The 16,759-nt window shown below is 35.6% G+C and overlaps 2 protein-coding genes across 6 annotated transcripts in view; both read left to right on the forward strand.

Annotated features, from left to right (window-relative positions):
- The window catches only part of LOC306862659 (AF4/FMR2 family member 4-like), a 39,297-nt gene extending 31,058 nt beyond the window's left edge, over positions 1 to 8,239 (forward strand). For all 5 annotated transcript variants that reach the window (XM_079405582.1, XM_079405581.1, XM_079405578.1 and 2 more), the window contains 5 exons: positions 83 to 154; positions 2,167 to 2,260; positions 2,654 to 2,697; positions 3,648 to 3,865; positions 5,770 to 8,239. In XM_079405582.1, coding sequence (XP_079261708.1) covers positions 83 to 154; positions 2,167 to 2,260; positions 2,654 to 2,697; positions 3,648 to 3,865; positions 5,770 to 5,897 — 556 coding nt within the window. In that variant the 3' untranslated portion in view covers positions 5,898 to 8,239. The remainder of the gene's footprint in view (positions 1 to 82; positions 155 to 2,166; positions 2,261 to 2,653; positions 2,698 to 3,647; positions 3,866 to 5,769) is intronic.
- Positions 8,240 to 9,564: 1,325 nt separating this feature from the next.
- LOC306862095 (protein Shroom1-like) overlaps positions 9,565 to 16,759 on the forward strand; it is a 28,883-nt gene continuing 21,688 nt past the window's right edge. The window contains exon 1 of the mRNA XM_079404727.1: positions 9,565 to 9,672. The gene's annotated coding sequence lies outside the window, so the exon portion shown is untranslated. The remainder of the gene's footprint in view (positions 9,673 to 16,759) is intronic.

The following is a 16,759-nucleotide window of genomic DNA, read 5'->3' on the forward strand; positions in this document are numbered from 1 at the left end:
TGGCAAAATATGTCCTCCAGCGTATCTCCTCATTGTGCTTTAAGAGTTTGCTGACACACGTGTGTGTTTGTGTTTTGTGCAGGTACACTATGAAGCTGAAGAGCTACATGGCCCCGGATGCAACCTCTGCAGACAAAAGGCTAGCGGTGCTGTGGTACGTAGCAGAAGCGCATCAGTTGCTCTCTAAACGAACACAAAGAAGAATTTGAGAATATGAAGCCTGAAAGGATAAAGATTTCTGGATAATTTACTCACCCCCATGTCATCCAAGATGTTCATATCTTTCTTCAGTCGCAAAGAAATTACGTTTTTTGAGGAAAACATTCCATGATTTTTCTCCATTATAGAGGACTTCAGTGGTGGCCAATGATTTGAAAGTCAAAAGTGCAGCTTCAAAGAGCTCTACACGATCCTAGCCGAGGAATAAGGGTCTTATCTTGCGAAACGATTGGTCATTTACTAAAAAAAAATTATATTTATCCACTTTTTAACCACAAATGCTGGGCTTGCTTGAAAATAAATTTATTGCACGAGACGTCAAAGTCAAAATACTGAATGAATTCAAGGTGCACTTTTTCATTATGCAAAATTGCAGGTTATAAGCATTTTGGGTTTCTTCTCACAATATTCTTAGCACCGTATTACATAGCCTTAAGGACCTTTGCAAAAATAAAAAATATACAGACTTTCACGTGTGCACGAGAAACTTTGCATATAGGATGATGCACGCTGAGCCACCTATTGAGCCATCAGCCCATTTCACGGTGTGGTTTCCTGGCCTCCACAGAGTATGCGTTAAAAAGAGACCTAAGGCCTTGAAATATGGCATACTGCCCTAACAAAAACCACATTTTAAATTTTTTTTTTTTTTTTTTTACACAGTACCTGTCTTTTTTATAGACCCTCGAACTTGGCCAGTTTTATGCCATCAGCCCATTTCGTGCCATGGTTTGTGTGCCACCACAGAGGATGTGTTAAATTGGACATTAGGCCTTGATATTAGAGGTACTACCATAAAGAAAGCCAAATTTTGAGCAAATAGATATGTTAATTCATGTGCATCCATGCTCTCGTTTTATTCATAGTAAGATGGCAGTGATGCACAAAGGAAGTATGTTATATGAAACTAGAAATTATAATGCGTAAGCATGCTAAAATTCCCATACGCATGTGAATAGTTTCTCGAGGGCACAAAAAGTTTCTTGTCTACATGTTTTTTGGGGCTGTGTATGTTGTCACTTCAAGAAAATCAATGGACAAAACCCCTGAGGAAATAAAAATATTTACAGATGACTGTTCTATATACCAAATATAAAGCTGAAAATAATGCTCTATGAACCATTTATGTTAAATATGGTCTGAAATTCCAAGGTTTGGAAATTTGAGTCTGGAAAAGTATGCAATTTTGAAATGAAAAATGTGTAATGCTAGCCAAGCATTTGTGGTTAAGAAGTAGATAAGACCCTTATTCCTCAGCTGGGATCGTGTAGAGCCTTTTGAAGCTGCACTTTGGACTTTCAAATCGCTGGCCACTATATTGACAAAAATACTGAAATGTTTTCCTCAAAAACCTTAACTTCTTTGCAACTGAAGAAATTAAGACCTGTACCTCTTGGATGACATGGGGGTGAGTAAATTATCATAATGTTTAACATCTGAGATGCTATAAATGACACATCGAGCCGCCTGGTCTTAGTATGCTTTTACAAGCTTTAATTTTCCATTTCTAACAGAATGATGTTAAAGGGACAGTTCATCCAAAAATGAAAATCCTGTCATCATTTATTCATGCTACACTTGTTCCAAACTCTTATGAGTTTCTTTGTTCTGTTGAACACGAAAGATGGTGTTTTAAAGGGTGTTGGTAACCAAACTGTATCTGGCACACACTGACTTCCATAATATAGACAAAAATACTCTACTGTCTGGTTACCAACATTCTTCAGAATACCTTTTTATCTTCAACTGGAGAAGGACACTCATACAGGTTTGGAACAAGTGGAGGCTAAGGCCTTTTATTTTTGACGAACTGTTCCTTTAAATGTGTTATCGGTGTTTGATACCAACCATCTTTATTTGACTTTAGTCATGAAGTAAATGGAGTTAAAGCTGGGTCTGTGTTTGGTAAACCAGTGGCAGATCTAATCTGTCTGTGTCTCTCTGCAGCCTGAGGTGCCAAGCGCTCCTGTATTTGAGGCTTTTCAAGCTACGCAAAGAAAGTGCACTGAAATACTCTAAAACACTCACTGAACACTTGAAGGTAATGTGATTTTCTGTGTTTTAAATTACGAGTGTAAGGTTGGCATGTCAAGGTTCTTCTCAAACTGTACGCTACAGTTCAAGTGTTTCGAGTCGAAACAAACATTTCTATTACCTTACTGTCTTTTGATCAATCTAATGTGTCCTTGCTAAATATAAAAGTATTAATTTCTTTAAAAAAAAAAAATTTACTGACCCCAAACTTTTTAACGGTAATGTAGGTCTGAAATATCCAGTATGACAAAATTCTAGAAAACATGAAAACCTTGTAGTTTTTGTCTGTCATAAGGTTACTATGATGTGAAATTTAATTATTATTGTTGTTGTTAATGTTCCTCAATCATAACATATACAAGATGTATTAAGTAAGGTTTTATTTGTTTATTTCCTCCAGAATTCGTTGAGTAATAACCAAGCTCCATCTCCTGGAGTAGCAAAGTAAGTTACATTGATTTATATTAGTATTATTATTGTAGATGGTGTAAATATTATAGAAATGTCAGTGTGCAACAACACTCAGAACTTGTGAGCAACCACATAGAAACATCCTGGCAACCACAGGTGGAAAACACACACACACACACACACACACACACACACACACACACACACACACACAAAATAACAAGAATGCACCAATGGGTAATATATCTCTGCTTTTATATACCATTAAGCAATAACAAACAATGAATAGCTTGCAAATTAACAAAATTGATATTACCTGTAATGTAATTTTTTTTTTACACTTGCCTTTTTGTTCTAAAAAAGCGTTAAAATGTGATAAGCCATAAAAGCCAATATTGCAAAATGCACATTTAATGGCATGCATTGCAAAAAATATAAATATCTTCCTCAGTATTTGTTTCTAAACATCAAGATGCATTAAATTATTGAAGAATATAACAGTTATGTGAGTTTATGCTTAAAAAAACACTTCCCAAATTCCCTCAGTTTTTTTTTCCTGAACCCATTGGCAGATATTTGTTCTTGCTTTAATCATAAACGCACTTCATTTTCTCAAATCAAGACTTCTTATTTCATTTTGCATTTTGAGACATTTGCACTGAAAACGAGACAAAATACTGATAAAGAGCACCGCTTTTTTTCAGTGTGATGAGAAGATAGGGTAAACTCCTGTTTGGGAGCAGTGCTATTCAAGCCTTAACTTCTCCTCGGTTGATTCTTCAGCAATTTATTCATTCTTTACATTTTAAAGTCTTAAATTTGCCTTTATATAAAACCTGCAGAAACCCTGTATGTATGAATAAACCTGGTAGTTAGTCTCTTAAACATGACACTTCCAGTGAGGACAGAAGGAATAGCTGTTCATGCATAGATCCTTCATTGTGTCCTGACTCATGCTCGTCTCTGTGTTCTGCGTCCTGCAGCAAAACAGCGGGAATGCCGTCTCCGGTCTCTCCTAAACTTTCCCCAGGCAGCGCGGGCAGCTACTCCTCCAGCAGCTCCAGCCAGAGCGCCAGCTCCTCTGTCACCATCCCGCAGCGCATCCACCAGATGGCAGCCAGCTACGTCCAGGTCACCTCCAACTTCCTCTACGCCATCGAGGTGTGGGACCAGGCCGAACAGCTCGCCAAAGAGCAGAGAGGTATTCTTCTTACTCTCTTCTTTAAGTCTGTTTCCTTCTTCCTGAAGTTGTACTCCGGTGGTCTTGTGACTCCACACACCTTTTCTGACTTTTCTTCAGTCATTCTATTTCTATGCAAGCATGAATGTTCACGGAAAGCATTGCATTGTCTTTTTGCTTACAGAATCAATAGATTTTACAGGTTGGTTATATAGTACATCTACTTTACCCAGACCGTGCACTCATTTAAAGCAGTATATAGCTGTCAGATGCTTTTTATTATTTTGTTGCAAAATGTAGCTATTAACACGCAGAATTTTATATGTGTGTCCCTGGAGCACAAAGCAGTCATAAGTCGCTGGGGTATATTTGTAGCAATAGTCAAAAAATACATTGTATGGGTCAAAATTATCCATTTTTCTTTTATTCCAAAAATCATTAGGATATTAAGTAAATATCATGTTCCATGAAGATATTTTGTAAATGTCCTACCATAAATATATTTTAAAACTTCATTTTGTGATTATTAATTTGCATGGCTAAGAGCTTCATTTGAACAACTTTAAAGGAGATTTTCTCAATATTTAGATTTTTTTGCACCCTCAGATTCCAGATTTTCAAATAATTGCATCTCATCTAAATATTGTCCTATCATAACAAACCATACATAAATGGAAATCCAGCTTTCATATGATGCATAAATTTAAAACAAATTGACCCTTATGACTGTTTTTGTGGCCCAGGGTCACAAATAAATTGGATGTACACTGCTATTCAAACGTTTGGATCAGTAATTTATAATGTTTTTTTAAAGAAGTCTCTTCTGCTCATCAAGGTTGCATTTATTTGATCAAAAATGCAGGGAAAAACTGTAAAATTGTGAAATATCATTACAATTGTAAATACTGGTGTTTTATTTTAATATACTTTAAAGTATAATTTATTTTTGTGATGCAAAGCTGAATTTTCAGCATCATTACTGCAGTCTTCAGTGTCACATGATCCTTCAGAAATCATAATAATATACTGATTTATTATCAATGTTGAAAACCGTTGTGCTGCTTAATATTTTTTTGGAGACTGTAACACTTTTTTCAGGATTCTTTGAATAAATGTTAAAAAGAACAGCATTTATTTAAAATAGAAAACTTTTGAATGTACACTACCGGGCCAGAAAAAAATTAGGTGGCCTTAACTACTATGTACTTACATCAAAAAATAAGTGCAATGTACTATTGTGTTCATATTGTATTGTAAACACTTCTGCTGCTATTGAGGTGGGATACGGGCAAGGTTAGGGACAGGTTTGGTGGTATGGGTAGGTGTAAGGCATGGGTCAACAGTGTAATTATAAATGTAATTACATATAGGTATTTTTAAAAATATAAGTACAATGTAAAAACATGTATGTACACAATAAGTGCACTGTATCAAATGATCAATTTCAATGTAAGTACATAGTAGTTAAGGCCACCTAATATAAAGTGGGACCAAAAATTATTTCTTTTTTTGAAAGATTTATACTTTTATTTTGCAAGGATGAATGTAAAAAGTAGTAAAAAGTGATAGACTTTACTGTTAAAACAAAAAACTATTTTAAATAAATGCTGTTACTTTTTATTAATCAAAGAATCCTGAAAAAAGTATCACACATTCCAAAATTATTTAAAAATTTAACAATATCGACTAGCTCTAATCTGCTTAATGCAGGCATGGAGATGGTAAGATATTGTAAACACTAATATTATGAATGTCTATAAGGCGGTTTAAAAAAAAAAAAAGTGTGTTGTGAAAAACACTATATAGCTTAATGTGACTTGATTCTGGCTCAGGATTTTTTTCCCCTTTATTTTCTGCTTGCATGAATCTGGATGTGAGCACCTGCTAAAGATTGTCAGTTTTGATGATGATGCTCTTTTCCGCAGAGTTCTTCGTCGAACTGGACAAGGCTATGGGCCCGCTTGTCTTCAACACCAGCAGCATGACTGACCTGGTCCGATTCACGCGGCAGGGCCTGCACTGGCTACGACTGGACGCCAAGCTCATACAGTAGAGCGGCCCTATCTGCGCTCTATCCGTAGCCCATCTATGCCTACGCAAAACACTCACACACTCGATCTGCCTCAGACATCTCTGTGACACTGTGTTCATTTCTACACCAGCTTGCCAAAAATGGAAACACTCAGTGCCCCGCCCCTCCACCACAGACCCTATGAATATTCATGAGAGGGGAGGCGGCCAAACCGCACGTCTGTCAGAGCGCTCATACACTGCATCGTCCTGCTCATATCATCGGCTAAGACAAAAAACAGCCTGCTTTCTTACTTTGACTGTCTTTTTGGTTTATTTTCTGCTAGCTGTAAGCAAACAAGAATAATAATTGGCTGTTTATAGCTTTTTATTTCAACCAAAGTACCTCCCTTTAACCAAAGGTGCTTTAAAATTGAGGTTTTCTCCTTTTATGGTTTTATTGTGCCTTGTATTTGATATACAGGAAACTGAAATACACATGTAGAAAGGTTGGACTTGTACGCAGGGTGTGGATTGCCAAAGGCTTGTAAAACGAGAAGCATGCATTCAGCAGATAATGAATGCAGTGCTGACTGATCAAATCTACAGGCGTCTTTCTTGTATACCAGACCAAAAGACTGTTCGGCACCATATCAAGGCATTATTACTAATGAGTTATGTTTTTTGTTGTTGTTTTTGGCCTGGCTCATCCACAGACGCCACATCGGAGTTATAGCCTGTCATATTTGTATACATCACTACCGCAAACCCCCAGGCCGAGATTTTGTTTTATACGAAATGTAGCGCTCGCATAGGTGTCACTTTCTCGCTCTTGATTTTCTGGTATTTTATCACTTTGGCTCAGCCTGATATAGATTTTATTTAGATACGGGCAAATCGCTTCGTTCCAAGTTGCGTTTTCACTCTTGGGCATGGATACAGGGTTGCAATACGAGATGAGAGACGTATTTCTATTGTATATGAAAATATCATATTTAAATATTTAATGTAAGTCTTGAGGTTGCTTTTATAGCGTCATAGTCACCTGTGTGTTGCAGTTCTTTTAAAAGAAAGCAGTCATGTAAGGATCTATTTATGTGTTCTGTTGAGAATAGCAGTTTATATATGTACATATAGTGATCTTTAGCGCAGACCGACCCGTAATCCATACACGCAGTAAATCCGATTGAAACTTTTATGGGTTTAGCACCAGAAAGAGGAAGGTCGAGTGAAACATCAATCCACCAGATATGAAATGCTGGAAACTTAGCATCTCTTGCACTAGAATCTTTCCTCTAATTGGCTCCTAAACTGTTTTTTCTGTCTATGCAGATGTTTGTGCAGCAGCTAACGAGGACTCCTGCCAGTTAACATTTTCATCAGTTAAAACAAACTTCTAGAGGTTAAACATTTACTGATGTGCTTGTCATGAGCCTCTATCAATAAATCCATTGTGTTATAGGGGTGAGGTCTGTTAATTGCGCTTTTATGTAAATGATTTCTGTTCCAGATTCATGATGATAAAATAACTGCATATGAATATGGATCATTCAAATGATGATTTTCCCGTGCTTCTCCAGACATGGTTGTTGTGCTGTGTACTTTCTTTTATTGTTTTTATCTTTTCTATTAGAGTTCGTGCTTTTAGAGGATTAGACTGACTGATTGCTTTTAAAACCATCTTTAATTTTTTTTGTGATCATAACAACCCAGGGTGAGAGACTTTATTATTTTATTTTTTTTTCTTCGTCCAGTTGAAAAATAACACTCGCATGTTTCTATTTAAATACTAAGCTGTACAGATGTACATAAAAATTCTCTTTTAGGGTAAATTTTTACAACGATTTGTATTAATTGTAAATAGAATGTGAATATATTAAATGCACATTTCGTTTTTCAACAGAACACTGTGTTATTGATGTCATGTTCACATTTCCTGTGCTATATTAACATGGCTTTCTGTCATTCAAATGGTGATGTTGTTCAGGTTGAAATGGGCTAAATGCAGTTGAGTGTAAGAAAGATCTGCCATTAGTGACATAGGAACTTCATCATTTGGAGCGGTTCTCGACGTCTGTATTAAGTACTCATTTTATAGTGATCTCAAAGCAATCATTGGCAAGCAGTATAAAATCATTTTAGTTTTAAAAAGTATTGACAAGAAGAAATCTACATATGTATATATATAGATATATGTATATATATTCATATATGGATGCAATATGATTTAAAGGTACTCTTATGAGCCTTGATTATCCAAACTTGTAATAACTTGTAATTTAAACACTTTTTTTTTTGGTGAAGTGAGTATTACTAATGGATTTTCTGAGTCTGTTGCAAATCATCTTTGTATTTTGCTGTATTGAGAATAAAATATATATGATTAAAAAGTATTGGCTCTGATTTGAATTACATTTGAAACTGTAAGTGTGTTGAATTTGATGCCAGAAAGAAATGCACCGATCAGTCCAGCGTTTCCCATTTTAATCACCTTTTTTCAGCTCAAGATAATGATTCTGCTGTGTGACAAATAGAGGTTTAGAGATATTCTATGCAGTCTGAAATCATAGGAGGTTTAAAACGGTACTGGAACTCATTGTCAATTCTACCAGTGCTGGGGAAAGTTACTTTTAAAAGTAGTGCATTATAATATCATAAAAAAAGTAACCAATTGAATCAGTTATTTTTTTATGTAAAGTAATGCATTCTTTTGTGTTGCTTTTTGTCACCCGAGCCAAGCTTGCTTATTTATTTTTAATAACAAAAAGCCCAAAAGTTCTCATTTTGGCAACTGTATAATACCTTTCACATCAAAAGTGACATGAATAAACCTCAGTCTGAAGGAAGATCACGAGTACAGGAGACGTGTCAATGAATAAATGGGAAAACAAAGCACTTATTCAACAAAAGTAACTCAAATATTTTGTTATAAATTTAAAAATGTGTTACTTGGAAAAAGTAATGCTTTACCCCCAACACTGAATTCTACCTTAACTCTAGGTTAGTGAAAGCATAAATGTATTACCACAGATAAAAGTAAAAATGTACATTCATCTGGACTTCTAGGAGAACTTGAGCTCTAATAGTATAATTATGATCACAATCTGCTTGGTATTTGGATCTTGCATAGCTGGGTCATGCATAGCATTACTGAAAGCACTTAAATCAGATTGCAAAAAGAAAAAAGTAGCAGTTCCTTTTAATAAGCAAGGCTTACATAGTTTTTTCCCCCCATTTGTGGTGTTTGAAGATACAAATACAGATATGCAAACACAAAATATTGACAATTTGCTTGTTTATATTTTCCTGGTCACTGTTTCTCATTTTTAAATGTCACTCAAGACACTCTCTTTCCCTGTCCAGTTGCCATTCAACATTTAAAGGGATAGTTCACCCAAAAATGAAATTAACCTGCATGTGTTTCTTTCATGTGTTGAGCACCAAAATATTTATTGAATGTCATAGCCACTGATTTCCTTAAAAAATATATATTATTTTGTGTTCAACAGGAAACCAGTAAATAATGCCCTATTTTTTAGGTGAACTACTACTTTAACTCTATGTGTACTATTCATATTCCATGTGTACACTTATGCAGCATTAACATTTACATAAACAAATATGAGGGCCATTGATTGACAGCTCAATAACTTTTCCTGTACTCGCCCCGCCCCTTTATGGCCCCGCCCCCCGCTCGCTGATTAGCTCTGGACACAGCGGTTCACTTTGCCTCGAGACACACGGAGTTATGCTTCATAAGTTTATAACACTCAGTTTATAGCTGCTGTTATGAGTCGCATCCTGACAGAAGCGTGCAGGTAAGCAGCTCCAGGTGGAGTTTGTTTTAAAATGCTTTTTGTAAATACGATAGTTTCGGTCAACATAATGAATGATGTCTCTGTGTGGACAGCTATTATGTGGAATGCTTTTACTTTAAAAGCAACTGTATAATGCATATTCACTCAGATGTATGGGCTAAGTGTAAGGCTGCTACACAATAGTTTTTTTGTACAGAAGACCAGAGAAAGAGGAGGTAATCACGCAGAACAGATTCTGACCATCTACTTTCTCATACTCTAAGGGGAAAAAACACTCATTTCAACCATTTAAGTCCATTTCTTCAGCAGGTGTTTGTAATAATTGGGTAGAAAGAGAGATAAGAGGATTGCAATGTATTTTGGCACAGGGTCTGTTCATAACAGATATGTTGCACCACTCGGTTTTGTTTCTATCACATGGGTCACAGTCCACTTTAGCTGAATTATTCAGTAAGCCTGGTAAAATGCTGTAATATATCACTAAAGGAATGTCTATTGACGAGGTCCGGATTACAATAATCATTTGCACGCTATGTAACATTCAGCAATGTCCTTTTGCATGGAGACAATCCATTTATTGTTTGAGTGTTACTTTAACGTTCAGTACATCCTCAATGCAAACTGGTTTATCCAGGCTCACTGTCACAAACTTGTTTATCTATTAAATGCATCGTGAACTGCAGCTTTTGGCATTGATGTTAAAAAAGTAATAATAATCATCATTTAAAAACTGAGTTTCAAAAGTCTTCATGTTTTTTTAAAATGTTGAAACACTCACATTGAGTCTGCCTTATGGCTCAGTTACACGCATTAAAAATGCCTTTATGGGCAGATGTTAGTCCGGCATGAAGGTAAACGGATCCGGTGCAAAGTCACCTGAGCTTTTGTTGGAATAAATATTGTGAAACAGGCCAGATGTACTCGTTTAGACCGCTGTCTAATCTTGTCAACTCTAGTTAAATGAAACTTCATTCCTCATTTAGATTTGTATGAGTGTGGAGCACAACAGGAGAAATATTAAAGGCTTTGTCAGCCAGTCTTTTCTATATAATGAAAACGAATGGCGAACTATGACGATCATGCTCCAAAATGATAAAAAAAAAAAAAAAACACTTTTTTGTTTAATATGAGATCTACATAAAAAGGGAAAATCATCTGTAAATTCCTTTTGTGTTTCATGAAACAGAAAGTCATACAGGTTTAGAACAACATGATGTGCATGAAGATGTCAAAATATTGTTTTTGGAAAAACCACTGGATGTTTCTTGGAATCTCTACTTATCAGTGAATAAACTGTTTAACGCTGTGCAGATTGTGGCAGAATAAGCCATATTTGAGGAGCTGTTGAGAGAACAGGACTGAAGAACACTGACTAACCGTCTCAGCTCGAGCACACGTGTCTAGCAGGTTTTTCAGATCGCTCTTACTTCAGGGAACTACAGGGAACCTGCTCATGGAAGCAAATTAAACTGGGTTTGTACATATTCAGAGAAGAGCGTTAGATGCACTTGCCCATGCAAACACCAGCAGTTTTTTGGTAGGCGTTGTAGATGGTGCATTGATAAGTGTTCTGAGTGCTTTTATACATTGCTGTATGATTACTTGGTGTTTGGCTTGTTTAGTTTCAATTACATAGGCCTATATCTTGAGTGTCTGATTCACTGTAATTCTGTGTATTTCATATATATAAATGAGGGAACTTTTTTGCCCTCATGCAAAACACCCAAACAGTGTTTTCCTATTGAAATGACTCCATTTCTCCAAGCAGCAGTAAATCTGACCACACCTTAAAGGAACAGTTCACCCAAAAATGAACACTTTGTCATCATTACTCGCCCTCATGTTCTTGCTGTTTGGGTTATGTTCCAGTCTGTTGACTTCTATTTTGAAACTCTGTTCAGATTCCAGTCGTCCCGGTTTTTCCTCTCTATTTAGGTTTTCTTTCTGATTATGTGCCTATTTGTTTCTGTAGTTACCAATGATTATCACCTGTGTTTTCATATACACTCTTAAAAATAAAGGTTTAATTTTATTTCCATACACGCTGTCAGTTCAGTTGGGTGTTTAAAATGTGAAGAAAAAGACCGTTTTAACCAAAAAATTAAAATATAGTTCTGAATGAATTGGGAACTTCCGTGTTCAGGAAAAAGATTGGGAATGTACTTGTCATATGAAGTGAAAAGGTGGCAAAAGTAGGGAAAGTATAGTATTTGCCTGGTGCTTAACGCCCCTAAATATCTCGGCATTTCATGTCCCTTCATTCTTCTAGCGCTTATAATCATGTGACCCTCTTGTAATTCATTAAATGAGAGAGCTGTCTATATGAACTAGTGCAACTCACGAAGAGGAGGAAGCAGCGTGATCCAAACGGCTCAACCTCAGAGGAATTCCTGGAGAATGTGACTGATTGCTTCAGCGTCTCTGAGTGATCGAGCATGAAAAAAAGCCCAGTGTAGGACAATGAGACGTCTGACATTAGAATGCACCCATTATGGATAATCTACTGAAAAAGCCACTCTGGTTGTCCAGCAAAAGTTGCACCACTTTCTAACGGCAGTAAACCAAACTCTGGCTTGGCGTGCATTTGGGGGCGAATCTAACAAATAATAATCAACCACCCTGCAAGCTGTGTTCACTGTCGGTTCAAGTTCGAGGTTTGGTTTCTAGGAGTTTCCTCCACTTTGGTGCATCATGTCGCTGATGTGCTTTTCTTAAAACCAGTGTCATTTTAGCTCATAACAGAGCTATTCAGAATGCCGATATATGGTAGGCTTGGCATTTATCCTGTAATTACAGTGCATTTCAGGCATATTTCAAACACCAAGATGTCTGATTTACCAGAGAAGAGAGCAGCAACACTGCATGCCGCCTCCACCTCTCTCCACTTTCTACGTTTTTATATTTTTCTTCCCTCTCTATAGTCATGCACCTCTGAACTAATGCCAGGTAGCAAAGTCCACAAGCGCTGAACTGTGGCTGGAGTTGAATGTTTTATTCCAGCACAACTCTCTCTCTCTTACTGTAATGGCTGCTCTTTGTCATTGCTGCAATTAGCAGAAATTGAACACATTTGTCACATTCCTTCCATATTAGAATTTTAAAAGCAGCTATTATCTTATTTTTACCTTGAAGGCCTTTGTGTTGAGCGTCAAGCGTCCTACGCAGAGAAAAGAAGGAACAGCTAGTTATGCTGAACTTTCCATTAGCTGTAGTTTCAAGTGCATCTTTATTGATGAGATCTTTTGCAGTCCTTCAGCAGAACGGGTGCAGATTTTTGTCCCTCAAAAAAATACACACACTTGTACTATGTGTTAATATTATAATTTTTCTAAGCACATAAACAAAAATCCAGTGATGTGATTTTTGTTTTTTTATAAATATTTACGCAAGGGTTCCCTTTAATTCCTTCACATCCAAAAAATTCTTCTGATTTCCCCATTTTCTACTTTTAACATTTTTAGATGTTGCTTCACTTCCAGAATTTTTTATTTCTTTATTTTTTGCTCTACAGTCTGAACAGAAACGGCTACAGATCCCATAACAGTGTACATTAAATTATCCAGGATTTTATGTAAATGCTTTTAGCTACTAGCTTAAAAATAGACTTAAAATAAAGAAAAAATGTATAGTATTATAAGATAAGATGTATGCATGCATACATACGTTTATTATTATTATGATAGAATGTTTTGAATTAATTATTTTTTAAAAATTACTTTAAAAATCACCTTATTAGTCTAGAAACTGGGTTATGAATTTAAATTTTTTTTGTTGCACAAGGCGAAAATATTTGGAAGATTGTAACTTCCAGCATAGAAGAACAGTTATGTGTAACACCTCGGTGATGTCAACAAGTGGGAAAATGTTCTTGGCTGGTTTGATCTGACTGAGATAATATTTCTCAGGGGTGTCAGCACATGAGTTATGGTGGTTCCTCATTGCAATCAGTGGACATGTCCCATACCTGATCTCTTCAGCTGATTAAACTGTTTTTATTTGCAAGTCAAATTCGAGAGGAACGCATACAAATGTTAGTGTATGCTGTTGGCTGTCTTGGTCTTGTAATGTTGCCATAGTTATATGACTTCACCTTTGCGTTGTTGCATGACTGTCGGCGATCTCAAGGTCAGTGAACAGGAATCCAGAAAGGAATGTTTGAACAGTCAGACATTAAGGTTATGTCTTCACCTGACTAATAATGGCTTGGCAACAGTAAAGAGAAAACACACAATGTCCAAACTATATTTCCCCCGAAAACAAAGGAAGATTAAGATTAGCTTAAAAAATGAAGCCTACTGGACCATAAAGTTTTATGCAAAAGTATTTCCCATTACAGATAAGTGTCCTATACGTATTTCAGCAGAAATAAAATTTAGCACAATATAAAATATATAAATTGTTTTTTCAGAAAATTTGCTTTGTTATCAATTAGTTACTGATAGTTATTAGTTTTTATATATATTAGATTTTTTGCTTTTTATATATATATATGTATATGTATATTAGTTTTTATAATTTTTTTTATGCCAGTTTTAGATATTTTAGTACACCAAGTTAAACTAAAATGAGAAATGTTAGCTTGGCTAGTAGCTAAAATATATAAAAAAAGTGTTTTTTTTAAAAAATATTATTTCACGTTTTTTTTTTTTTTTATGATTTTAAATTTAGTTTTAATTTTAGTTAACTATAATAACCCTGATACAAAAAAATATAGATAATTTCTTTCTTTTGATTTTGAGAGAAACTATGACCTGACATTTCTTGGCATATTTTGTAAAGTTCATCCTCTTGAGATAAATAATTTTTGTTTGTCTGTTTTAGGGCTGATCTAATTAAGAAACCGAAAGCCTTCAAACCAGAAAAAGAAGGATCTGGCTATAAAATAAACCGTTTGTTACCTGGAATCATACTGATCTCCATAGATTTGTATTGTAGATGTGGTCAGCTGATTAGTTTGTTACTGTGCTGAGTTTGATTGACAGGTGAGTGTCACCTGATAGCACCTCTACCTGACTTGGCCTCTCAGAGAATGTAATGTGAGAATTTCAGCAATTTCCATTGCCCAGGTTGGATTACTTATCTGTTTTCCAGCTTATTTTCCAACGGAGTTGCAAAAGGAGAAAAGTGCACCTGGCAGATTTGTGTCTTTTAGCGATCTTGAAATAGTTACCAGGCCTAGGGGCTTTGAAAAACATTTGGCATTGCCATTCGGTGACTTGCAGTATTTTCTTGTAAAGTGTTTTCATTGAGTTTCTCTGTGAGGCTTACATGTTATGTAAGGGAGAATAAAAATGAAACTTTGTCCTTATGGGCTGTAAACGGAATATTTCTGTGTAATCAAGCGAGTGCAGTTCAGCTGTCGAGTCCTAGTCAGCACAGGTCCTATCAATAACATTAGCTATTGAAGTTGAATCATCAGAGAAAGTTGTGTCATGAATGCTAACAACCCGAGTCAATGTGACATAATACCGTATGTGTTTGCGTTGCATGTGTAAGTTTATCTTGCACATTCCCATCTCATGTAATCACTTTACCACTGATAAGGACTCAGTAAGAGTGCCGATGCTGTTAGCTAGTCGTCATCAGGTTACATGAGAAGTGACAATGCACAACCACGCATCTGTCGGGTTACACCATTCTCCTGAAGTATGCAATGCCAATTTAGCCATTGATTTGCCAGCCTAAATTTCATCAGTCAAACTTTAGTTTAGGGGGTCACTATTAACTACGACTTTTGCCTCAATAAACTCCTGATTTGCTGCTTATTAATTGTTAGTAAGGCAGTTTTGCTGTCATATCTTGAATTTTAGGGCATATAAGTGCATTCTCACAGGCTCCATCACTCAGTCAGTTAGCGTCCTATAGACAACCATGTGATTGTAATTTGTTTTTATAGGTAAATGGTGTTCTTAAAACTCCCTTAACTGCACAGACTCGCAGCTTTAATGCTTAAATTATAGGGATGTAACGATGCATGCCGAGGTGGCTTTTGAAGTCAGTTGAGATGTTAAACGAGTCGTGATTTAAAATGCAGTATTTGACTATAATTTTAAATAGAGCACAGACAAAGCCTTAGTTTGTTAATATGAAGAGATTTATTTTATTTGTATTATTTATTTGGGATTTGCTTTCAATTTAGTTTTGTTATTTGACAAATTGCAGTTTCACAAGGAAATGTGCAGCATTTGGTCTGAGAAATTATAAAAGAACACCTTTCCTTAAAAATCATGAGAAAATCATATTGTGAAATCAGTATCGTGAATCGTTTTGCATCATGAGTTGAGTGAATCGTTACATCCCTATTCATTTATAAACCTCTGGCAATCTCACTATGATAAAAACACACCAGTACTCAATAAATTATTATTATTAATAATTACGGGTGGGCGATTATGACCAAAATCTTATATCATGATATCAGTCATTTTATTTCACACGATATATATCACAATATAGTTATTTTTGCTTTAAATAAGTTCTTTGATTTCAAAATGTGATACCATAGAAATTGCATATTTTTTGTTACCAGTGTCAGTATCACAAAAGATTAATACTAGCCTAAATTTTAAAAACAAAAAATGTTATTAAATAAGAATAAGAAACTAATTACAAGCAATATGACAAAAACTACAGTAGAACAAACGAATAAGAAATGCTACATTGTATAAAGTAATCAAATGTATAAAAAATAATATAAATTAAATTTATATGTATATTAAATATATTTCTTCTTATTAAAGTTACAAAAGTGATTTAGTCGAGCAGTGAGAGATTTTCTCTCTTGTTGTTTGATTAATTTGAATGAAGGCAGGAATATTAGACTGCTGTTACTTTAAGAGCCAGTATATACTGTTACACGTGTTTTCTTTCTCAGCTGTTTGATTTCACTTAAGACCTAAATTACAAGGATGTGTTTACAAGGATATTTGCAAAGACAGGCATTTTGACACAAGTGTGTATTTAACCGTTCAAGGCCTGTAAAGCAGCAAAAATGCCTCCATTCAATACTCCTGCACAGTATGAGTACCGTCTTCACGTGTGCGCATGTAGCGAAATGAGTTCCTCTCTTTCGCCGCTGACTGCTTTT

Source organism: Barbus barbus (genome assembly GCF_936440315.1).
Source record: "Barbus barbus genome assembly, chromosome: 43".
NCBI classification, from domain to species: domain Eukaryota; kingdom Metazoa; phylum Chordata; class Actinopteri; order Cypriniformes; family Cyprinidae; genus Barbus; species Barbus barbus.